This window comes from Dermochelys coriacea, chromosome 5 (genome assembly GCF_009764565.3).
Source record: "Dermochelys coriacea isolate rDerCor1 chromosome 5, rDerCor1.pri.v4, whole genome shotgun sequence".
Taxonomy (NCBI): Eukaryota; Metazoa; Chordata; order Testudines; family Dermochelyidae; genus Dermochelys; species Dermochelys coriacea.
In genome coordinates, this window is record NC_050072.1 from 43169321 (window position 1) to 43193173 (window position 23853).

At 36.7% G+C, this 23853-nt stretch overlaps 1 protein-coding gene across 10 annotated transcripts in view; it reads left to right on the forward strand.

The window, feature by feature from the left end:
• SREK1 (splicing regulatory glutamic acid and lysine rich protein 1) overlaps positions 1-23853 on the forward strand; it is a 60508-nt gene that overhangs the window by 14977 nt on the left and 21678 nt on the right. For 2 of the 10 annotated variants that reach the window (XM_038401235.2, XM_038401236.2), the window contains exons 2-7: positions 858-991; positions 9308-9423; positions 15850-16014; positions 17993-18171; positions 18844-18974; positions 20121-20235. In XM_038401235.2, coding sequence (XP_038257163.1) covers positions 858-991; positions 9308-9423; positions 15850-16014; positions 17993-18171; positions 18844-18974; positions 20121-20235 — 840 coding nt within the window. The other 8 variants (XM_043514191.1, XM_043514192.1, XM_043514197.1 and 5 more) reach the window with 7 other exon arrangements.

Genomic DNA, 23853 nt, shown 5'->3' on the forward strand with positions numbered 1-23853 from the left:
TTAATAGATTAAAATTAAAAAAGCTTAAAAATTAACATTAACATTATCCCTCAAAATTGTTTTTTACAAACATTAATTTCTGCCAGGCCTATGCATAGTATATGATACAGAGATATGAACTTGACTGGTCAAGACTATGGTATTTAAAAGAAATAAGGCTAAAACCTTGAGTAATAGGATGTCTAATGAATATGCTGACAAATATTTCTTGTTTTCTGTGTTTCACCTTAATCTGATCTGTAAGTTTTTTCATGACAAGGTTATTACATACTTCAGTGCACCATGCTAAAGTAGCAGATAGAGCCCTTCTTTCCACCAGTGAGCTGGACCAATTTTCCTGCCATTGGAGAATATTTGTTTTATTAACAAGAATGAATAGGGCTTGGTCTAATTGGGGGTATAGACAAGAAAGTCAATTAATATGTGCTGCTGTCTGGAGGACCCACTACAAATGACTCAATTTTGTGCTTTAGAGTAGGTGAACAAAGGCTATTTGGGAAAAGAAAGATTAAATGTTCTTCATTTATGTGACACATGTGCTATCGTTCAGTTTTTTGATTATTTATTATTTATGATTTTTGGATTATACTGATAAATGTTCTATAGCAGGTTTTCTAAAGGCACTGGTGCCTTATTAATAGAAGACCTCATAGCTACACTCTGCCACTACTAAATCCTTTCTAAGAGGAAGATAGTACCATTTTTGTGTGTGTGGATTAGCAGAAATTAACTGAATCACTTACTTCTCAAGATGTTCCCTGAGAATGTATATAAGTAAACTCAAAAATGCTTTTGAGGAAAACTAAAATCTGTGTTTTCATGACACTAATTGATTTGTTTTCCTTTTTATTTTGCAGCAATGCTCCTCTTGCTTTTTCATCCAAAGTATGTTATATTAAGTTTCGTGAAGCATCGAGTGTTGGTGTGGCCCAGCATCTAACTAACACCGTTTTTATTGATAGAGCTCTGATAGTCGTACCCTGTGCAGAAGGTTGGTATTTCAGACATTCTTCTTTCATGTTGGTCTTTGTCCTGTATGTTAATTGCCTTTAGCTTTCCTAAAAACTGGCAGGTAACTGATGCTCTTCTTTTTATTTTTTCCCCTCATCTTTTTGAATGCAAAATTTTAGATTTGATGAAGATAAAAAGAATAAACTATTAATAAAAGAAGTAAAAATATGTTGTGTACGCTTTTAAACATCTTTTGTATACATTTAGCTGTAACTATGCATGAGCAAAATTAATAAGTTAATTTAAATTAGTAGTTTTATTCTGGTTTTCCATACTTGTATAAGAAAATACTTGAAAAAACTTTATAAAGTAAGATTGCTCTCCTCCAGTCTGATCCACATGGGCAAACCCTCATGCCTATCCAGAGTCTACATTGACATCAGTGTGCTCCTGCAAAGGTGAGGGAGTCTCCCTGCACAGATCAGATTGCAGTTCAGGGCCTAACTGTGCTTCGGTTTGTTGTTATTTTTAAAAAGTTTAGTAATCCTTTTAGTAGACTTTTTAAATGATAACATTAATCTGCAATTTAGTTCGGGCCCAGATTTTTAAAGGCATATATAGGAATTGCTGCACTCAGCATTGCAATACCTAACTATTTTAGAAATCCGTCTCTTTTTCTAGTGAGATTTAGGCACTTTGGAGACTAAATCCTTCAGAAAATGAAACTGAGACTTCTAAATGAGTTAGGCATTGTAGTGCTGAGTGCATCAATGCCTATATGCATTTTAAAATCCCAGCCTTAAGCAAATTTTTAGATAATTATTTAATCAAATCTTTCAATAAAACTTTACAACTGGACTGTCGTCAGGAATTCCAGTTCTAATGTTAAGTACAGACATGACTAAGTATTTTGTCAATTTGGATTTCTCCAATAGAAATATTTTCAATGTTTATGGTTCCATTTACTACTTGAATATAAAATGTTTGAGTTACTAGTTAAGCGCTTTGCAGATTGTGGTCTTGATACTGCAATCTGATGTACATAGACAGATCCCTGCACATATGCAGAGCCCCATTGACTTCATTGGGATGCCATGTGGCATTTAGGCCAGGTCTACACTTAAAATTTAGATCAACAAAGCTACTTTGCTCAGAGGTTTGAAAAATCCACACTTCTGAGCACCATAGCTATGCTGGTCTAATCCATTGTGAAGATGCAGTTAGGTTCCATCAATCTAGCGACTGCCACTCAGGGAGCTGGATTACCTATAGTGACAGGTAAAACTCATTCCATTGCTGTAGGAATAGTGTCTACATTGTGGCACTACAGCAGCATAGGCATAGTGCCATAGCTATGCTGCTTTAGTGACTATAGTATAGTTAAGCTCCAAGTGTCCATCCACATAGATCAGGTTGTAGGATCTGCGCCATAAGTCCATAGAAATCACTTTCTTAAACCAGTGGAATGCAGCCATCTTTAAGTGTACATACCAGCTGTCTTACCTTGCACAGGAAATCAGAGTGAGCTAATGGTAATCTGCAAAGCTAATACATCTGTTGAATGCCACCACTAACCAAATAGTCAGTTAGTTAATAAATCTTAATTGATCTTTTAAAAAAATACTGTTTGGCTCCACAAAGTCTATTTTTGCCTTCTTTGGGTTTGTTAATAGTATCTCCAGAAAGCCTTATTTTGGCACAGCAAACATACCAAGCGTTGTTGCTTGAGTTCTACAGAATGATCCGTACTGGGATGTCTGTAGCAAACTCAACAGAGCAAGCAGACTTTCATGGATCCTTGAAAGTATTTCTTTTAAAGGTAATTTAAATCTTATTTATATGCTAACTACACCCACAACCATGTTAATTTGGGCATATAGCACATATTGCTGAGCTTCATGGAGTATAGGTTTTGATTTTTTTACATTTACCTTTAAGTCAGGGAGAAAAGAATAATACTGTATCCAATTGAAACTGCAAAAGGAATTCAGGTAGGCAGAATATATCTGATGAGAGTTGATACACTTGAAAATGTCCCACAAGATCATTCAGGAGGATGATCGGGAGCAATTTTAGTTTTTATGTCTCATCTAGAAGACTCAAACACTGGTTCAGTACTGCCAGAGAGGGAAGATTGCTTCTTAATGAATCAACACCACTTCTTGGGTTTTCCTTGTGATGGGGTCACAGTTTGAGGTGGCATGGCAGCAGGCAGGTAAAGGTGAATTTTTCTGTGTTTCTTGGTGATATCTAATAATGGAGGAAGAATACAACAAAAGTTATGAGAACACATTTTTTACCTCCCCAGTCATGTGCAACCCATTTCATAGCTGACAGAGGCAATCTGAAAGCAGGACTATTGTTGTATAGCAGTTTGTTTACAAGTCACTGTGGACTCTACAGGAAAATACAGAGCTTGTGTACAACTAAATGAGCATATGATTGGGTTGTGGGACAAACCCACTTGAAAATTTCACACCATAAATATGCTGTTTCTATGCAACTTTATTACAGAACCATTCATGTTAGTTTGAAAATACTATCTGTATTGACGATAGTTTAACTTTCCAAGGAAATGCGTGTTGATATATATGGCTCTGGAGAACACAGTGCAATATTTGATGATATAGCTGTAAACGTGATTGGTAAGGTATACTAGGGGCTGCTAAAGCAGTAACAGCCGTGTTCTACTGCCAAGTTTAAATTCTGCCGTTGGCCAAAAGTGCCATTACTGAAAGGGTTGGTGTACAGAAATGAAGCTTGATGGGATAGAAAAGAGAAAAGGGTACAGAAAGCTTGGTTTAAAAAAAATAAACAAATTTAGAATGCCTTTTAACAGTGCGACCTCAGTAGTGTGTGAGGAGGGAACCCCTAAGCATTGAAAATAATGTTCATTTTATAATGTTCACATATGTACTTCACCATTGCTACTTTATTAACCAAAAATGTTTATTTTAAATTAAGTAAAATTTCATTGCACTGTCAAAATGTTACCCTTTCCTTTGTCTGTGCATCACAAGTTTTCTTTTTTGTTTTGTTTTTTTGTTTTTTTGTTTGTTTGTTTTAAATGTTATACCTTTAGAAAGCAAAGGTTGAATCATAACAAAGATGTTGCCCTAACCATCATTCTAAACTTTATGTCCACATTTTCTGGTAGATGGATTTTGACTATTAATTTGGTTTTGTATGTTTTCTCTATGTGATATTTGTGCATTATTAGATGACTAGACTGGCCAAGGCAGACCTGTTACACTTGCCTGAGTTAGGCATTGTTTGCCATGCCACTAAACCTGCCGTCAAGTGAAACCTTCATGGGGGAAATGAGATCGAAGTCTGGCCCGCTGAAGATGGACGCCCTGTCTCTGTTTTTATTTTTTATTTTGCTTTTCTTTCTTTTCTTTTTATTTTGTCCCTTTTTTTGTTTTGTTTTTTGTTTTTGCTGAATCTCTTTCACTTCTACTTGTGAACTGGTTCTTTAATTCTGTAAAAATGGTGTTTCTTAAAGGGTTGAATGATGTGTCATTTTAAAGTAGACTTTCTGAAGCTGTTTGTGAGGGTGGTGGATGGTATATACACCAAGTGTTGAATTAGTCAGCTAAATTCTCTGTTGTAAACTAGGGATAAACACTGCCTTAGAGATATGTTTAAGCATCTTAATTCAACTATGACGGGTAGATCAATATATGATGTCTGAAGACTAAAATAGTGATAAAGATATTTCAGCTCTCAGATGTGTGTGTTCCTCCTTAGACCATATTTTCAAAAGTACATGTCTCTGAAAAAGCCAGCTGAAACTTTCTTTCTTATTACTTCTTTCTTAAGAATCTAGCTTTTCCGAACAAAGTCATGGAGTTTAATCAGTCTCTTTCCCATGATCAGAAGCAGTTTTATTTTAAGCTGTATAACCAGCACAGCACAAGGTTTTTGTATTAATTTTTAATATGAAGAAGTTAAGATATCTGTTTTGGAATGACTCTTGAGAAAATTCTGAACATTCTAGAATTTTTATTCACTGTGGGTGAAATTCTAACTCTATTGATGTTAACGGAGGTTTAGCCATTGACTTCAGTGGGGTTGGGATTTCATGTATTACTTTGGTTTAAGAAAAACCTTTACCACGTTAGTGTAAATGGATTCTGAGGCCTTGATTGGAGAGTGTTTTTGTCAGATATGTTGTCTTTTAACATTGCTATCTGTGGGAAGATGGAAACAACTTTTCGGTTTTTTTTTTTGGTTTTTTTTTTTGAGGGATGGGGGTGTTGTGTTGTGTGTGTGTGTGTTGTTTTTTTTTTAACCTTTACACGCTAGAATGGCATTTTCATTTAGATGCAACAGAAAGGGATTTTCTAAGAAATGGTTTCATCCATAAGTTTGTAGTTCCCAGTGATTAAACATACTATGAAAATAATTTATTCTTCTAATCTCCAGATTAGATATGAGCATAAAGTGTCTTTGATTGAAGATACTTGTTCATCACTGAAGCGGTTTTTTTTTTTGTTTAATCATCCAGCAGTTTATAGTACAAAACACAAGGAAACTGATCCCTTCTGAACACTTGCATGAGGATGGAATCTTGTGACTAATACACTACAATTTTACTGGCCTAATTGTTATTTACACTAAGGCCACTTTACATTGCTCTGGCAAGCCATGTCTACCCTACAGAGCCAATGCTATCATAGCTGTGCTGGCATAGCTCTTCAGTGAACTTGCAGTGCACACTGATAGAAGGCATTTTCTCCATGTGTAAGAGCATCACCTCCCTGAACAACATTCTAACAAAAGCATTTTTCTGTCAGCATAGTTGTATCTACACTGGGGCTTTTGACAGCATACCTATGTTGCTAAGAGATGTGGATTTTTCACACTTTTGACCCAAATAGTTATGCCAGTATAAATGTGAAGTGTAGATCAAGCCGCTAATCCACTGAAGTATCTTAAAATGGATATAAAAGTAATTTACACCCCACTTAAAAGGTCCCTTTGTAATGCTAGAACAGTATAAAGGAGCCTTATTGCGAATGAGAATCAGATCTGTCATTTATTATTGAACACCAAAAGGTCATTAAAACCATTTTAAGGCACTGGCATAAATTGAAATAAGTCAAGAAATTGATCTATGAAGTTGAAATGATATACTTTTTAAATAAATACATATGTTTGGGGAAAGCATTTCAGTTCAATTGACTTCACCCATCCCATAGCAATATGCATTAAGAAAAACATGCAAGCCTTAAACCTGATGTTTAACAGATGTCAGATTGTGCAATAGCCTAAATGTTGTTTATATTTTTCTGGGTTTGTATTCCTTTTTTGTAAAAAAAGATTAAGGAAGGTATAAAATATATATTTACTCAGGAACATAACCGGTTCCTTATGAGCTCTTAAATTGATTTTTAATAGTAAATAATCTGATCATCTTTTTACTAAAGTTGCGTTGGAAAAAAATGGAAGTTTTTTTGTGGGACATTTCTGAAATTTCTAAACTGTTTCCGTTTTTCGGAGTTCTAAATTGATTCATTTTTTGGGACAGTTTCCACAGCATTTTACTGTGGGAAATTTTTGTTGAATATTTTTGAGCATGAGTTTGATTTTAAAAAATCAATGAAAATATTGAAGAAACATCTGCAGAACCCAAATTTTGATAATTTTTCATGAAAAGATCATCTTTGAGAAAAAGGCACCTTTACTTTTTTTAAAAAAAAAAAAAAAAAAAAACCAACTGTGGAAAAACTTTGACCAGCTCTACTTAATTTTTTTTTAACATAGGTGAGAAAGCAAAAGTATTAGGAAAATGTCAATACAAATTTCATTTTAAAATGCATGTTATCCACCTGGCAGACTGCTATAATAGTTTACCTTATGTGGTCATGAGTCAGCAAATTACTTTAGCATGTATCTAACTAAATGTATGACTAGTCCCATTGACTTCAGTGGCATTGTTCTTGTGCTTGAAGTCTTGGCGCATGCTTAAGTACCTTTCTGAACTGATGACCCTCATTCAACTAAATATTTAAGCATGTTCTAAATTCAGTCCCTATTCAACAAATCACTTAAGCATGTTAAGCATCTACTTAAAGTTAAGTATATGTTTAAGTGCTTGCAGAATAGGGATAGATTTAAGTGCATGCTTAAATTAGGCATGTGCTTAAGTTCATTGTGGGGACTACATTAGAATGCAGCGTTACTATCTTTAGCTTCCTGTAGGTGGATCCACCCACTTAAAGTCCCATTGACTTTGTGGGATTTTATGTAGGTGCCACATGTAAACACAGGAGGATATCTCCGCAGGATTAGAGCCTTATTGATCTGTAATATGGACCTTCCTGGTTAGTTCATGTTTCAACAGCACTTTAAAAACATAATCAGCTGTGTAAATGTATACCTAATTTGCATGCACAGTTTCTGTGGTTATGTATCTAAATAGCTGTTCAGATGCATAACTGACAATTTATGCAAGCAAATACCTGCTTTTTTATGAGCAGTCACGCAAATCGGGCATTATAACTTCACATGCTATTGCATGTCTAATTTTAAAACACGGCCTGTAAAGTGCTGTATTCCTGCTAAATACAGTTTTGGCTTTAGATCAGATATGTTTTTAAAAAGTTACAGAAGAAGTTACTGTGAAGGTAATTTTCAGATACTAACAATTTTATTTTATTTTTCTCTTTAAGATAGCAATGTGGCTTGATCTGTTGTACATTATGGACCAAAGTTTCACAGAATGTATCTTAAAGTTAAATAGCTGTGTTTGTTTGATAGGAATGCAACATAAATTCTAGATGAAATTGTGTGTGTGTGGGGGTTGGTTTTTTTTTTTTTAATTTCTTTCATTCCACATCTATTCACATTAAAATGGATTTTATTTAGATTTATTTTCTTTGGACAGAGCAACTCAAATCTATTCTAGAGCTGCAAATTGTGGTGCATATTTTCAAAACATTCTTATAGTCCGATAACTCCCGTGGGCTTTAATGGGAATTGCACTGCCAAAACTTTGCTTAGTACTTTGAAAATTTACCCCATATTTTATTTTTAAATCAGGAGTCCTTTTGTATGTATTCATTATAAACTCCTGAAGTTAGAGATCTGTAATGAAAATGTATGTGCAAATTGAAGTAGTACCAGACGGATACTGTTCTAGTACTTATAAAGTTCAGGATTGTAGAAAGCCATAAACACCTCTAAAATGCATGAGGTAATGTATGAGGGCTGTTTTATGGTTACTTTGGCAATTTGGAGTAGATTAGGTAGTTCTTAATTATTTCGTGTGATTAGGAATTCTCTGGCAGTTTTTCAGTTCACTGTTTATATTTTGTGGTGATTTAATTCCCTTAAATTGGAAATCAGTATTTGCATTTAGTAAATCGTTTAAATAGTACAGAGTTTAATACTCTGAAGATTTTAGTCCAGCATTTTTGTTATAACTATACATATAACCATCATTCATTTTATTCAGATGAAAAATTATTTTAATGAACTATTGGCATGACAACAGCGGGAGTTTGTTAGTCACAGTTGGAATATATACTTTTTATGAAAGTGTAGTGCATTTAGAAGGAAAACATAATTGAGCAACTATCTCAGTATATTTACACTTAGACGACAAGAGACTTAAGTCTCTTGTCGTCTCAGTTACATTGAGACAACCTAGAAAGAGAAACAGTGCAGGTCTTTTTTTTGTTTGTTTTGGTTTTTTTTTGTTTTGGTTTTCCTGTTGACTCTACCTGCAATACAGAGTTTGTATGGGGTCATTGGTAATTTTTGCATTTTATTTTATTTTATTTATTATCAAAAGCAGGTAGCAGCCGTAAAAGAAAAGGGACAGATTTCAATTAGCACTTTTTTTTTTAAACTAATTTGGTTATTTGCCATTTCTGGGGATTAAACTTTAAAAAATGTTCTTCTTTTCTGTATCTGATGTTCTGTGTGCTATTAGTGATGCAGCCTACACGAACGGTTGTCTTGTGTAACACAACTTTCGATCACCGCGAAAACACCGCCCTGGGAAAGCGTCCATGCTTGATATCGTTTGGTTCATGAACATTAAGTTTCCAGTACAGGTGACCCATAGCTCAAAGTGTTAAATAATTGTCTACATTATTCAGTTTTTAAAATAATCCATTAATGAGATTGCTAGTCTTTGAAGTTTTGCTCACTTTTGTTTTTCCTAGTAGAGCAGGGTAAAAGGAAAAACTTAAGTTCTTATTTGTTTTTTGTAAGGATCTGGTAGATAGATTCATTTTTCTTTACTATTTTTTTTTTAAGTGCAAGGGTAAATTGTAAAATCATAAAAAGAATAACATTGGTTTGGTGTTCAAACTCTCTCTAACACTTCCATTTGCTTCTCCAGGTAAAATCCCAGATGAAGCCAAAGCCCTCTCTTTATTGGCTCCTGCTCCTACTATGACAAGCCTGATGCCTGGTGCAGGGTTGCTTCCTATACCCACACCAACTCCTCTGACTACAGTAAGTAAAATTTATTCTCTTTGACTTGGAGTTAATAAACTGTTCTGTTTCTTCTAGCTCCCTCCTTCAGCCCAACCAAGAATTCTCCCCTTCTGGGTTCAGAGAAAAGGAATAGCCCAGTCCCATGACATCTTACCCTACCTAGTAAGTCGGTGAAGACACTTAATCCCTCTGTCTTGATTTTTCTCAAGAGGTCAGGCTAAAGTATGGCCAGCACATTCACTGTTTTTCTTATTTTCCAAATTCCTATTCTGCAAAGTACTGGGCTAGATTCTCTTTGATTACGTCCATCTTAGTTGGATGTGTATAAACAGGGGCAAAATCTGACCCAATGCATATACTACCAACCACTCCCCTTCCCCAAATAATAATAATAAAGTTTAAAATATAGAGTTAAACACATTCAATCCTTTAGAAGGCTAGAATGCCACATTAGGATACTCAAGCACACTCCCTCCAGTGACTGGGGCTGTTGCATGTTGGCCTCAAAATGCTATCACTGCAAAAAAGAATGGAGGCTTTTATATTCTCTAGCTTCTACTTATTGCATATTCAACTTCCCTTCTGTTTCTGCTAACCCTTTCTGGCAGCAACAGGCTACCATCCCCCTTCCCTCTCCACCAGGAACGGCAGAATAAGCAGACCTTCCTTCAACAAAACTGGGCTTAATGGGTCTTCCCTCTGTTCCCCTGTCATCAGCCCCACGTTATTTGAGGAAATGGGGCCTTGAGCTACTGACCTTGCTGCAGCTCCGCATTCACCAGAACTGTTGTTGGTACCATCCTAGATTTCTGCATTGTGCATTTGACAGCACCACTACAGACACTGGCAACAACAGTGTTCCCTTGAATGGCTCCTCAGCAAACCCTGTTACTGGCATCATTACCAACACCTTCAACTTCTTGGTTTGATATTGGTCAAACCTCTAGAAGAAAAGAAATTCTAAGGTCTCTTCCTCATACACAAAATGGCATAAGAAAAGCAGGCTTGGCTAAGGGCTCAGGCAATAGTTTCAGAAACACTGGAAAGGACCCTTTTCTTCCTTCTGGTAAGCATTATTCCTTTTTAGAATATGGTGATTTCTGCCCTATTAGTCCTTGTAGACCATGTGAATATTCATAAAGAAGCAGTAGGCATCAAGCCACTAGTTAGACACGCATCATAGATTCATACTGACCTTCTGCAAACTAATATGCACAGTCTGACACCGGCTCACTCTAGTAGTTGTATAAGGGACACTGTAGTGTTTTTAAAATGTTCCTTTTAAAAAGAAAAGACACAATTCCTGCAAAATTATTAATAGTTGAATCCTTTTGTAGTTTCCTGTAAACAATACCCATCCTTGTGGACATCCCAGGGAAATTTATTAGTCAAAAATGTTGTTACTGATACTTCAACCCCTTGTGCCCATAAATGCCCCTGCTCCAGCCATAAATAATCCACTGTTTGGATTTTGAACCAGATTAATCTAATCACCTAGCACAAATTACCCCTGTTTATTATAAGTCATCTTCCAGAAGTTAACTACTCAGTTTATCTGTGCTCTTGGACTTCAGTTAAGAGAACATATTGAACCTTTAGCATTTTTAATAATTTTTTAGAATCTCTGCCCAATTCTACTCTCAGAATTTTCTGTTGTTAAAGTAATTCAGGAAGAATTTAAAAGACACATTGAGAAGTACTAAAATTAATACAGGTACTAATTTTTATAGCACTTAGAATGATAGAATAGACCTACTGTTTAGACTGTTCAGGAGTTATGACATTTGTTATAAATACTTCTTCAGTAGCAAGGAACTTGCTTTGTTCTTTGTGGAGAAGAGAATGCTTAGATTTGGACTCAACTGGTCAACTGATTTTACTAACCACATAATGCTATGGCATCTGTCATGTGAGAGATCACTTCCATATTTTGGAAATTGAAGGCATTATTCCACTTTGATGCTGCAGTAAATGACTGACTAAATTTAAATTTAAATTATAAATTATTTTGCTTACAAAAATATAGTTGAAGATAGTGAGATGGCAAAGAAATTTTGTCCAGAGGATATTGGCTTGCATAACCTGTTGTATGTCTTTTCCACTTCTCTCATTCAATTAAAAGCTTATTTAACCTTTCCTTTGGGTGGCTGGATGTACCGTATATACTCGATCATAAGCTGGTTTGTTTATAAGATGCCCCTCTTCCCCCCCTCCCCCCCCGAAAAGATGGAGAAGTAAAAAATGGACATTTTTTATGATGTGTTCATGACCCTCTATAGTTCAGGGGTTGGCAAACTTTGGCTCCCGGGGCTATCAGGATAAGCTGCTGGCGGGCAGAGAGGGTTTGTTTACCTTGAGTGTCCACAGCCATGAAGGTCAACCTGAGTAAATAAACTGTCCTGGCACGCCAGCTGCTTACCCTCACAGGCCAGGACAGCAACTGGTTGGGAAATTTGGGGGGGGGGGTCATGGGAGAAGCTGGGGGTCAGGGAAGTAATCCCTGTGACCACCCCACACATGACCTTACCCCTAGCCCAAGATCCCCACACTCTCCCTATCCCATCTCTTCTACTTTAGCTGGGGTGGGTCAGGGGAGCATGTCTCTGGCCTGGCTGCAGCCCGCTCCAGCTGGCGGGGCCAGGCGGCGCGGCCGCAGCCTGCCAGCCCCAGAGCTGCAGCTGCCTCTGAGGCTGCGGGAAGAGCAGCGTGGCCAGAAGCGGAGAGACTCTAGCCCCGCCTCTTTCCTTCTGGTTTTGCTGCCTCTCCATGCCCGCCTCTCCCTCTCTATACCCGTTCATAAGCCGACCCCCTTCTCTGATGCTTCCCTTTTTTACTAAAAAAAATTCAGCTTAAGAATGAGTATATATGGTAGTTTTGTTTAGAAAACATACAGATTAGGAAAGTAAACACACCTATCAAAACCAGGAAACTTCTAGCCCCTTGCTTCAGGCTTTGCATATTCCAACTTTATTCAGCATCTTCCCTTGTCATTCAGCCTAAGCAAGGCAAATATTTCTCAGTCAGAGATTTATTCCCGCCCCCAGCTTACAAATTTTTATAAAGGCCAAGTAGGCAACCATCTGTGAAATCTTTGTTTGTCTATCTGTTGCATGTTAATAAGGGACGTAAGGTGAAAAAATGAGGTTCAGCATTTCGTGGTGGATTGCAACTCTTTTCAAAGACATCTAGTGTTTCTGTCACTGGGAAATAGCCTTCTCCAGTATATAGTGAGTTCCTGGTGACAAGGATGTAATGTGTTGCATTAGGTCACAATTTTGTAGTGTGTTGAGTGCGCTCTTATGGTGCAGGGGCTCTTGGTTTCCCTCCAGAACCAATTTGAGTTGAAGGTGATCAGCACTTTGCAGGATCAGGCCCTTAGAGTAGGGGTAGTCAATTATTTTTTGTCAGGGTCCAAATTTCTTGGTCAAGGTATAGTCAAGGTCCAGTCTTCAGAGAAAAATAATAACAATGATAATAAGTAAATAAAAAGATTATGGAATGTGTTCAAAAGCATCTGGCAGTCCAGATTTGGCTACCCCGCCTTAGAGTCATCTGGCATATTAATTAATAGGTTTGGATCCACTTTAATTCCCCTGTAAGTGAAGTGGATGGATGTAAATGTGGATGTTTTAACATATTTTAAGAACATTTCTCATCAACACCCATGTGGCGGTTGTGTTATTTCAGTTTTAAAGATTTGTTTTTAATACTGTCAGTGTATGTTTGGGAAACTAGATTTGCTGTAAATAGCACTAAGGTATTTTCAGACTCTCATGTACGAGAGAAGACCATTACTCTGAGCATTTTTATCTCTGGTAGTTTACAGACTAAAATGAAAAGGGTTTCCAGTCCCCAAAAGTATATTTATTTTTCCATTGCATGTTCAGATTAGATCATAATGCATATAGTACCACCGCAAAATATTGACCTTTTATATGCCAGATAAAAGACTGACAGTTGGGCTTGTATAAAGCATATGACGATATTTGATGTTTGTTTAGAAAAATTGTAGTTTTGCATTCCTTATGGATTCTCCAGAAGGTAAAAGGAGTGAATCAAAGGCAAAGTGAGCTGCTGTTTGCCAGTGAATACGTTTTGGCTCAAGAGGAAAGGGTGAAATTTGGTGCCAGTGACATAAAACTGGAGAATCATTAAATTTACATTAAAGCTCATGATTTTCATTCTGGAAATCCATTAGGAAAATAGTGATTTATACATGATTTTAGAAAATACCTCATCCCCGCATTTTGAGAAAGGAGCAGATCTTAACTACTTGTGTTTGTAACTTCAGTTATCAACTAGTATTTCAGCATTACTTAAAAAGAAACACACAAGTTTATACCGCATGAAGATTTTGAAATAATTCTAGAAGTTTGAACCAGAGATCGACCTACATTTTTTCTGATGTCTGGTTCAGGAGCAGTAGTTGGGAAATTATGAGAATATTTGTAGTACTCCAACAACAATATTTAGTCCTGGCAGCTCAGAATACAGAACATTTTAAAAGTCACATTATTCTGATTACTGTCTCACTTATTCCACTTCAGTTGTGGCATGATATTTGCAGCTGATATCTTGAACTGCTAGAAATAAGACTAAATGCTTTATACTAGGAAATTCTCAGCTTTTTCATAGCATATATTACATTTTAATGGAGAGTGTGTCTGATGGAGCAACTCTTTCCATTTATAATCCTATATATAATTGTGCAGCATGCTTACATGGAATGCTAGTATTAGAAAAGTCTCAGGTACTTAAATTGTTTTTAAAAGCAATTAGTGTTTTGTCTGTTTTGGAAAAAATAAGTAATTATCTCCTGCTCTTTGTTTCATTTCTTTCTGTCATCTGTCCTGTTTCCCACTCTTTCCCCCTGTCAGTTACATGTGTTTCTCTTTTGCCTGATCTCCCTACATGTGCTTTGTTGCTGCCTGTTCGTCTTTGTTATGGGCATATGCTGTTTGGCCTTTTGGTTCATTTCTCTGCTGCCCTGCAGGCTGGTCCTCCATTTCCAGAGGTACGCTGCCTGGTGGTCCTCTTCCTCACCTGCCTGTTTCCTTTGTTCCCTGAACATTTTTCACCTGGTGAAGGGCTCCCTGCACCTCTCATGCTAGTGCATGGCAGTTCCATTCCCTGATAGCTATTACTCTTTACTTTTCCTCCTCCTCTTTTTCTTATATTGCAGTAACCCCTGTGGATGTAGCTAGGCTGGCACATCTTTGTTTTTAGACACCTGGACCCATGTAGAAACAATTAGAAACATGGAGGAAGTGGTACCATGTTACTTACCACATCTCTGTTGCCTACCAGCTAGTCCTTTACAGTCCACAGAATTACTGCATTATGCTGTTCAAATGCTAGAATTCCAGGTTTTCTACCAGCATAAGGAATATGAAAATCTAGCAATTGTCAAGATACTTGTTAAAATCACTTTGGAATTCAATTGTGTGTATGTACATAAGGGAAAGCATGATAGTTATTTGAATTGTTGGATTTTTAAAACCTAATCTCTCTCAATCTACCAGGGATAGAAACAACTGCTATATACTTGCTATGGAATTCTATTTTTCCAGTGGTACATGGTGTTCATTTACGTCCCTGGTGTTGCACAAGATTTATCACTGATCCTCAAGACTAATGCTACTTCTGTAGTTCTGGACCAGGACTGAATAAGAAATATTTAGACCTCAACCAAATATTTAGGTTCCCCTCTGAGCTTTCACATTAGCAGTGGGTCCAAGCTAGAAAAGCTTTAGGCTGAGATTTCAAAGCCACATAGGGGATTTGGATGCTCATTTTCCTTTAAAATTAAGGAGAACGGAGTGTCCAGTTATTCCCATGGGGCTCTCCATAGCTCCTGTAAACATTGCAGACAAAGCATTAATCATAAGAAACTCCTTTGTTGAGCAGTATTAGTCTTCCTCCCCCAATTTGTCAGTTTTTATATTAATCTGGGAAAAAGACTCAAATCACGTGTTTCACAAAAGAAAATGTAGACTGGTCTCTTTCTCTATAACAGAAGACTTGGGAGGGAATTATGTCATTCTTGGCAGCATAGCTATGGAATTCTTGTTTATTGTCTCAGTTGCCTTTTCCCTAAATGCTAATTCTACATTTATTAATATCATGGGCATAAATGTTCATGTTTTATGTTCTGCAGGGGAATTCTGCCATTGTCTTTCTGTTTGATTATGCTATAGCATCACTGGCCAAAAAGCTTAAGCAAGACGGTGACTGGCCATATTTTGGAACATTTAATATATGAGAGGCTAGATTTGGGGGATAGAATTTTTGCAAGGTGAGGGTTGAACTAAAAAAAAATATTGTCTGTTTGTACTGAATTTGTATTTTGTTTTTTACTTGGATGTATTTGGGATAAAAGCCTTGCTGGGGGACACAATCTCCCATTTGTTTATAAATAATGTTCTTTTTTTTTTTTTTTTTAAGCTTAGTGTTTCACTTGGCACGTTGGGAGCTATACCAGCAGCAGCATTGGACCCTAATATTACAGCACTTGGAGAAATACCACAGCCACCAATTATGGGAAATGTGGATCCTTCCAAAATTGATGAAATTAGGAGAACAGTCTATGTTGGAAATCTGAATTCTCAGGTACCGTCCTTTTTGTCAAATTTGAAATGTTAAAGGAAGATGTAGTTTTTAACCCAGGGGTAGGCAAACTATGGCACAGGGGCTGCATCCAGCCCTCCAGACGTTTTAATCTGGCCCTCAAGCTCCCGCCGGGGAGCAGGGTCTGGCACTTGCCCCACTCCGGCACTCCAGCCGGGGAGTGGGGTCAGGGGCTTGCCCCACTCCATGCGGCTCCCAGAAGCAGCGGCATGTCCCCTCTCCAGCTCCTATGCATAGGGGCAGCCAAGGGGCTCTGCATGCTGCCGCCGCCCCAAGCACTGTCCCCACAGCTCCCATTGGCCGGGAACCACGGCTAATGGGAGCTGCAGGGGAGGCACTTGCAGACAGGGCAGCACGCAGAGCCACCTGGCTGCGCCTCCAGTACGAGCCAGAGGGGGTACATGCCACTGCTTCTGGGAGCTGCTTGAGGTAAGCGCCGCCCGGAGCCTGCACCCGACATGCTCCCGCTCCCCAACCCCCTTCCCCAGCCCTCCGAACCCCTCAGTCCCAGCCGGAGTACCCTCCTGCACCCTGAACTCCTCATTTCTGGCCCCACCCCAGAGCCCTCACTCCCTCCCGCACCCCAGCCCCCAATTTTGCATTCATGGCCCGCCATACAATTTCCATACCCAGATATGGTCCTCGGGCCAAAAAGTTTGGCCACCTCTGGTTTAGCCCATGTCATTGTGATTTATGATGTTAAACAGTTTTGAAAAGACCCATATGTGTGTAATGAGTGTGTTCCACATGGTAAAAATAGAAGATAATTCAAACAAATAAAAGAAGAAGATGCTCTTGTGATTATTAATTGTGTTGTGAATGCTTCTTGGGAAAGGGGGGGAAGACAGCTTGTAGAGTTCACTACTTCAAAGAAACAAATACTACAGATTTTGATAGTTTTATCACTGTGTACACTGAAATGATGATGATCTGCATCAGAGTATAATAAACTGATTACTTCAGGGATTATGAAGGAATTTGTCATCCCCCCATCCATGTGCAGCATTGCTCTGTAGGATAGGTGCATTGTGGAGAAGGAATTTACCTTTTTCTCAAGTATGAATAATTGGCCATCACAGGAGGCTGTTCTTGGTGGATTAGTTGTATAATTTAGTATGAAGACTCTTCTGTATCCATAACAGGGAAACAAAGTCCTCTTCCTTAAACGGTCAATTATTTACCAGAGGGTTATTTAAATATATAAATGCCACTCAGTTAAGAGTAAATGTGGCTTTTGTTTTGTTTGCCTAACTATATACCTAAGTAGAAAGTTACTACTGTGATGAGTGCCATTCTAAAACCTTGGATGAGTGAAAAGATAAAAACAACATTTTAAAAAATATTATTTTGATGCACTTTCAATCAGTATATGTAACGCAAATGAAATTATTCAATTTGAAATATAAAGAAATTCCTTTTTAATTGATGATTTCAAATGAACTACCCTGAAAAAAGCAGATCCATGTGGAAATACGTTTATTATTGACAGGTATGATGAGTTCAGGGCTTGCAATGATCCTTTCCTTCATTTCTACAGGCAGTTGGAAGGAAGAGGAGGATGAGCATTTTCACCTCTCCTTTCCTTGATTATTTAAATTTGTTGGATTAACATCTCTCTTAAAATATTCATCCAGAAAACTTTCTTTCTTTTTTTAAATAATATATAATTTCCAAACATCACTCTTTCAAAATATCTTTTGTATTAGTGGCACCATTTTAAATAGAAACAGACTTTTTAGATGTGTGGAGAAAAAAATTGTGATCCTCCCTTTTCTAAATTGGCTAGTTTCCAAATAACTTTTATGGGGAAGGAAAGAAATATAAAAGTTTTGGTCCACGTTGCCTTTGACTAATGAAATCTTTTTTCCTAATCTCTGAAGTTCTTAGGTTACCTGGTATGTTGGATAAGTGTTTTTCATTACATATTTTACTTCACCTGAGCTTTTTGATTTTGTTATAGACTACAACAGCAGATCAGCTGCTTGAATTTTTTAAACAAGTTGGAGAAGTGAAGTTTGTGCGAATGGCAGGTGATGAGACACAACCAACACGGTTTGCTTTCGTGGAATTTGCAGACCAAAATTCTGTACCTCGTGCTCTTGCCTTTAATGGAGTTATGTTTGGAGACAGGCCACTGAAGTAAGAAATTGAACAGAAAATATCCAAATTAATTCTGAATGAAAGATTTCTCAGTATCTTTATAAATATGTCTGTAATTATGGCCCTCATCTGTGGAGGTATGCCATACAAAGCAGTTTGCAAGGCCTATATTAGCAGGGTGCTGCTTTCTGTAGCCTTTGATACCTGTTGTTTTACATTTTCAAGAGTGAAAGTTAATTCCCCTGGATAGGGGTATAGTTTAGAACAGAGCAGCCTATACTAATATTTAATCTCTGGGGGTGAAATCTATCACCGTGTAGATGACCCACACTAGGCTCTACTTAAGCCCTAAATATGGTGCTTATGTGGTAAATAGGCTTCAGAATATAAATTTCACCTTTAATTTAAAAAAGATTAAATTTCTTATTCTTCTGTTGTTTGAAGATATGCTTGTATGCCACATAAATATGGGCATCACCATGTGTATTAATGCATTTATTCAAGGTAAAAAAGGTTTTAGGCAATAAAAACCAGGTATTATATGTAAATACTTAGATTGTATTGGTGATTATAAGGAAAAAATCTATAGACAAGCTAATTATGGATAAGGTGCAGTGTATATTTATCTTGTGTTCTTTTTTTTTAATCAAGTTTAAAAAAAAAAAGTGCACACAAGCATAATTTTAAAACTAGGTTTGTTCCTTACTTTAGAATAAATCACTCCAATAATGCAATAGTGAAACCTCCTGAAATGACTCCACAAGCTGCTGCCAAGGAGTTGGAAGAAGTGATGAAGAGAGTAAGGGAAGCCCAGTCTTTCATATCGGCAGCTATTGAGCCAGGTAAATCCATTATGTTCGCTAGTTAGGATGAAACCAGTATATCTCAATCTGTGCATCTTGACATGCATTTATAGAGCATTTTCAGACAGAGAAAAGGACTCCCTCAAGATGAGCAGTATTTGTCTTTGGTAAAAGTTGAATAATCAAAATTGTTTTCTTATTTGACAAGCCAGTGGAATCCAGGTTTCTTTTCAAATTTGTTTTGACATATTTTATTTTCAAAGATTTGTTCAATTGAATGCTGTCAATAGCTTAAAATTGTGAAGTCAATACTATTATAATACCTAATAATGCTTAATGCTAGTGCTGTTTTATGTTCAAAGTGCTTTACAGATATTACATTTTTCACTCTATCAATTCTTTGTTGTCCTCCGCTTGTCATTAAAGAATATGAATTTGTTTCTTTTAAAAAAACCTTGCAATTAAGATAACAATGAAGATTTTTCATAGACCTTTGAGATGTTTCATTATCATTAACAAACCTAGACACTGCATAATTATCTATCCTGGACAAAACTGGAAGACACAACACTCTCTAAAATTTACTAATTATTTCTTTAATACTTTAATACTACTCATAGTATCATCAGATGGGACCTGATTCACTGCCCGTCAAAGTCAGTAGGAAACTTTCCATTTACTACAGGGTTTTTGGACCAGACCTTTACATACTTCTCCAGAGGATTGTGGGTTTTAAGTAGTTAATATTTATACAGTGCTTTGAAAATATAATTAAGTGCTGAGTGTCATTTAAATTTTTGAGCACATTTTCAAAATTGCTACTCTGAATTTTGTCTATTCTCAGAAGTTAATTTTTTTTCAGAAAAAGTAATTTTATGTAATTGAATAAGCCAAGAAGAGAACATGTTGTAATCTTGTGCATTGTGGCAGCAACATAAATCCCATTCCTTACTCAGCTAGCTGTTTATAATTATCTGGTTTATGTGTACTGCTGCAGGATGGCTGCACTCAACGAGTATATGCAATGACTTTCTTGGATGTTTCTGAAGGATTTTTGCAAAGAAGGAAGATGTGCAGAGAGTAGGCCCATTGCACTATATGTGGTACATTCCACTTGTGCCAGATTGTTAACTGGGATCTTTAAATGTTCTGAGCTTACACTGCAAAGTGGTTTTTTCCTCTCAGAGTCTGGAAAGAGCAGTGAAAGAAAAGGCGGTCGATCTCGTTCCCATTCTCGTTCAGAGTCCAGGTCTAGTTCAAAATCCCGATCTAGAAGGAAAAGATCACGCTCAAAACGCAGGTGAGAATGCTTTCCATTTTGCAGTAAGAGATTACACTGTGTTTTTTGATGGCAGTAGCTTTTGAGATTGTCTCTGAATTCTGAGCCAAGAATTGTTGGGAGAGATTTATTGAAGTACTTGATACTGTTGACTGGACCAAAATAAGAACTTTCTGTGTTTGAGCAGATTTTCATTCCCCAAAACCAGACAAATATAATGGAAAAGCTATTTTGGGATAGTATTCAAAAGATACAGGACTGATTTCAGTTAGAGCAGACAAAGATAAAATGCTCACATTTTAGTAGCTTGATTTTTTTAAACCTTGAAAGGTCTCAATTTCAGAATGTGATACAATTAATTGTCCTTTGCTGGTGGAGTGTAGTCAGATTTTTTTTTTTTTTCCCTCCTATTGATGTCCTGGATTGTTTGATGGTGTGGTAGCTTTTGCTGGTATGATACTTCTAGTATCCCAAAATTATAAATATTATTTAACTGACTCAGTCTGAAAATGCATGTGACACAAATCCCCCCCACCAATTCTGGCTAAATTTTTTCATACTTAACCCCCACTATTTTAGTCTCAGAATTTGTTTTGATTTTTAATGTTTAAAGTTTTGGTTAGGTTGTAAATTCCAAGTCATCTAAATATGGAAGTAAAGTTGTCTGTATACTCTTAAAAAGTTATCTGCAAACTTTTTTACCTGCAAATGAGACAAGGGTAAACTCCTGTTATCTCAATTTTGGAAATGTCTCCTGAAATCAGAGTTCCTGTTATCTGAAACTTTGATTATCCAAATGGCTATGGGAATATTTCTAAGTTATGTACCCACTATCTCAGATAGCAAAAGAGTGAGAGAAATTTAGCATAGAAGTGAATGTAAAGTAACTTTTTTTTTTTAAGTTAAGTTTCTTCAGTATTGCATCAGCAGTTGTGTTATGCCCCTGAATGCATTGTCCTGTGATGTGGCAACTACCAAAACTCCATGGTGGGCAATGTAGGTTACCCATAGGGACTCACCACATCCATATACTACCAAAGAGAAGAGATTTGCACAACCACTGAAGTCTTGGCTTTAGTTTTGCAGCTTGTTCCAGTAGGTGTAACCAGAGGTTGTGTTCTATGATGTTAGAAAATTGAATTATTTTTTTAGCTATCAGTTATTTCCTGACTGCCTATTTGGGACAGTCAGCACATAACTAGACAACTTCTTCTCTTTAGGAAAGCTTTACATGTCACACAGTACAGTTTTCAGATTCTTTTGTCTATGGATAACTCAGAGCTGACTATGCTTTAAGAGCCAAATTCTCACTTGCTTGCTTCAAAATTAGATTCAGATAAAGAAATGTCTGAATCCAGGGCTTTGTATAATAGTATGATGAATTTATTTTGCAGTCAGTTCTGGGGACTTATTGAACTAAAGATCATTCTGATCCTGGCAGAGAGTCAACAGTATTTTTAGAATAAACCTCCCTCAGCCATTCCCTGTTTCTTGGTGGCTTATCATCCCTGAGTTACTTTCATCTCAAATTCATCAATCACAGAGGCCTTATTCTAACTGAGCTGGAATTAATTTGGCATCTAGTTGACAGACTGTTCCACATTAATATGTGAAACACAGCTCTAGGCAAAACAACCCTAACCTTTCCCCTGGTAAACCCTCTTTTGTGTATGCGTCTTGAGTTGCAGAACATAGGTGGTGCTGGCATTTTGTGCATCTTTTTGTTCCTCAGGATTTTGACAGTAATAAACATGAGTGCTTCCTGTCAACATGCACTTTCCTTGGTAAGTTTAGATGGAGCAAGGCAACTTAAAATTGATCCCTAAAATATCAAACTCAGCAGAACTGATCTGGAATTTTTTGATGAAACTTCTTTTGTGTCAGATAATGCTGATTTGTCAAATCCTAAACTGTTCATGTGAAAGGTGTTGATGAATTTTTTGTTTTGAAAATTTTTTGAAAGAAAGGCTTGAAATTTTGACATTTTCTAAACAAAAGTTCCCTTTTTGGGTTGACACAACATTTAGTTTTTAAATTGAAGTTAATTTATAGGTTAAAAAAAAAGGAAAAGCGAAAGTTTGAAATTGAAACAAGCATTTTAAAATTCATTAAATGAATTTGTCTGATCCAATCCTTCTCCCCAACCTCCCAGATTTTTGGTTTACAAACATTTTCAAAATTTTGACTTTTCATCCTGGTTTGGGACAGGAAACTTTCAAAATCTTTAAAATTCTTGTGGGACAAAAACAAACAAACGTTTCCTGCCCAGCTCTAGTACAAAGTTTTTGAGAGGAATGTGCTTTTTTTCAGAGTGAGAAGAAAAAAAGTTCAAATCAGTAAGTTATGATTTATTGAAAATAATGTGGAGAATATCACAGCATGTCATTTTCTACACCAATCTGAGTGCATACTGAGTATGTTTATACAGAAATAAGTCAAGCATGTTTCTACTTGAGTTTCTGCACATTGGAATAAATCTATTTGCATTTATTTCTATGATTTGGCATTCAATAAATGCATACACTATATTGGAATGTCATATATACAGACTAAGAGAGAATATTTGGCATATGATATGGTAGAAAAGATTTATTAGCATGGATTTGAGATGGCCATGTTATACCCAAGTGCAAAGCCACAGATAGGTTGGGCAGATAATCCAAAATGAGGACTATTAAACTTGATATCACACCATCGTATGTTTTGGATCTGCCATCTTTTACAGAGAAACCACTTGAGAGGTTTCACAGAGTTTTTAGAAGTATGTTAGTACTAAGGCTGAAAAGCCAAGATAGATTAAACCTGTAAAGCCAAATAGCTTTAATTACCATGAGCTAACTGAACAGGACTTGGAGGAAAGGGAAAATGTAATTTAATTTTTACAATCCTCTAAAAATTAGTGCTGTGTCCATCAGTATGTGTATACTGCACTTTTTTCTAGCCCTGATGGTGCCAGATGTAGGACCTTGAATTTGTTACTGGTCCAGAGTGAATATTGCCTATCTTGTACTGGAATAACTTTGGAGGGAAAAGAAAGGGTGCAGATTTAAAAAAGAAAAAGGAGGGTGGGAAAAACCCACTTAGAGATTTGAAGTGTTCAGTAGTCCCAGAATAAGGTGCAGGTGGAGAAAGTATAGAAAGGTTGGGAACATCAAACACAAGAGAAGAAAGGAATGATAGAAGAAGACGAGGGAAGGAAGAAGACAAAATAACATAGGAAAAGACAGACTGAGAATGGAGAGGAAAAAGAAGATAAATATTTACTCAACATAGAAAAGTCATATTGAAAAAGACAAAAGATAAGGATCATGGTGGTAGAAAGGAAAAAATAAAATTAAAAAAGAAAAGAACAAATGCAAGGGAGAAAAAATTCTACCTAATAAATACTGTTCATGCAAAATGGTACAGTTGTGTTAAAAAGTGTGAAATGGGTGGGGATAGAAATTCTCCTAGAATCAACCCAACCTGGCTGTCTCTTTTTATTGATCTTTATATTGAATAACATTCTTCCTATTGTATTTCTGCAACCCATTTTTTCCCGTGTTATGCAGACTGAGACCAGTACTGGAAAACTATGTTCTGATCACTCTGTTTTTAAAAAAAAAAAAAAAAAAAAAAAGGCTTTGGAAAAGAGCTAGA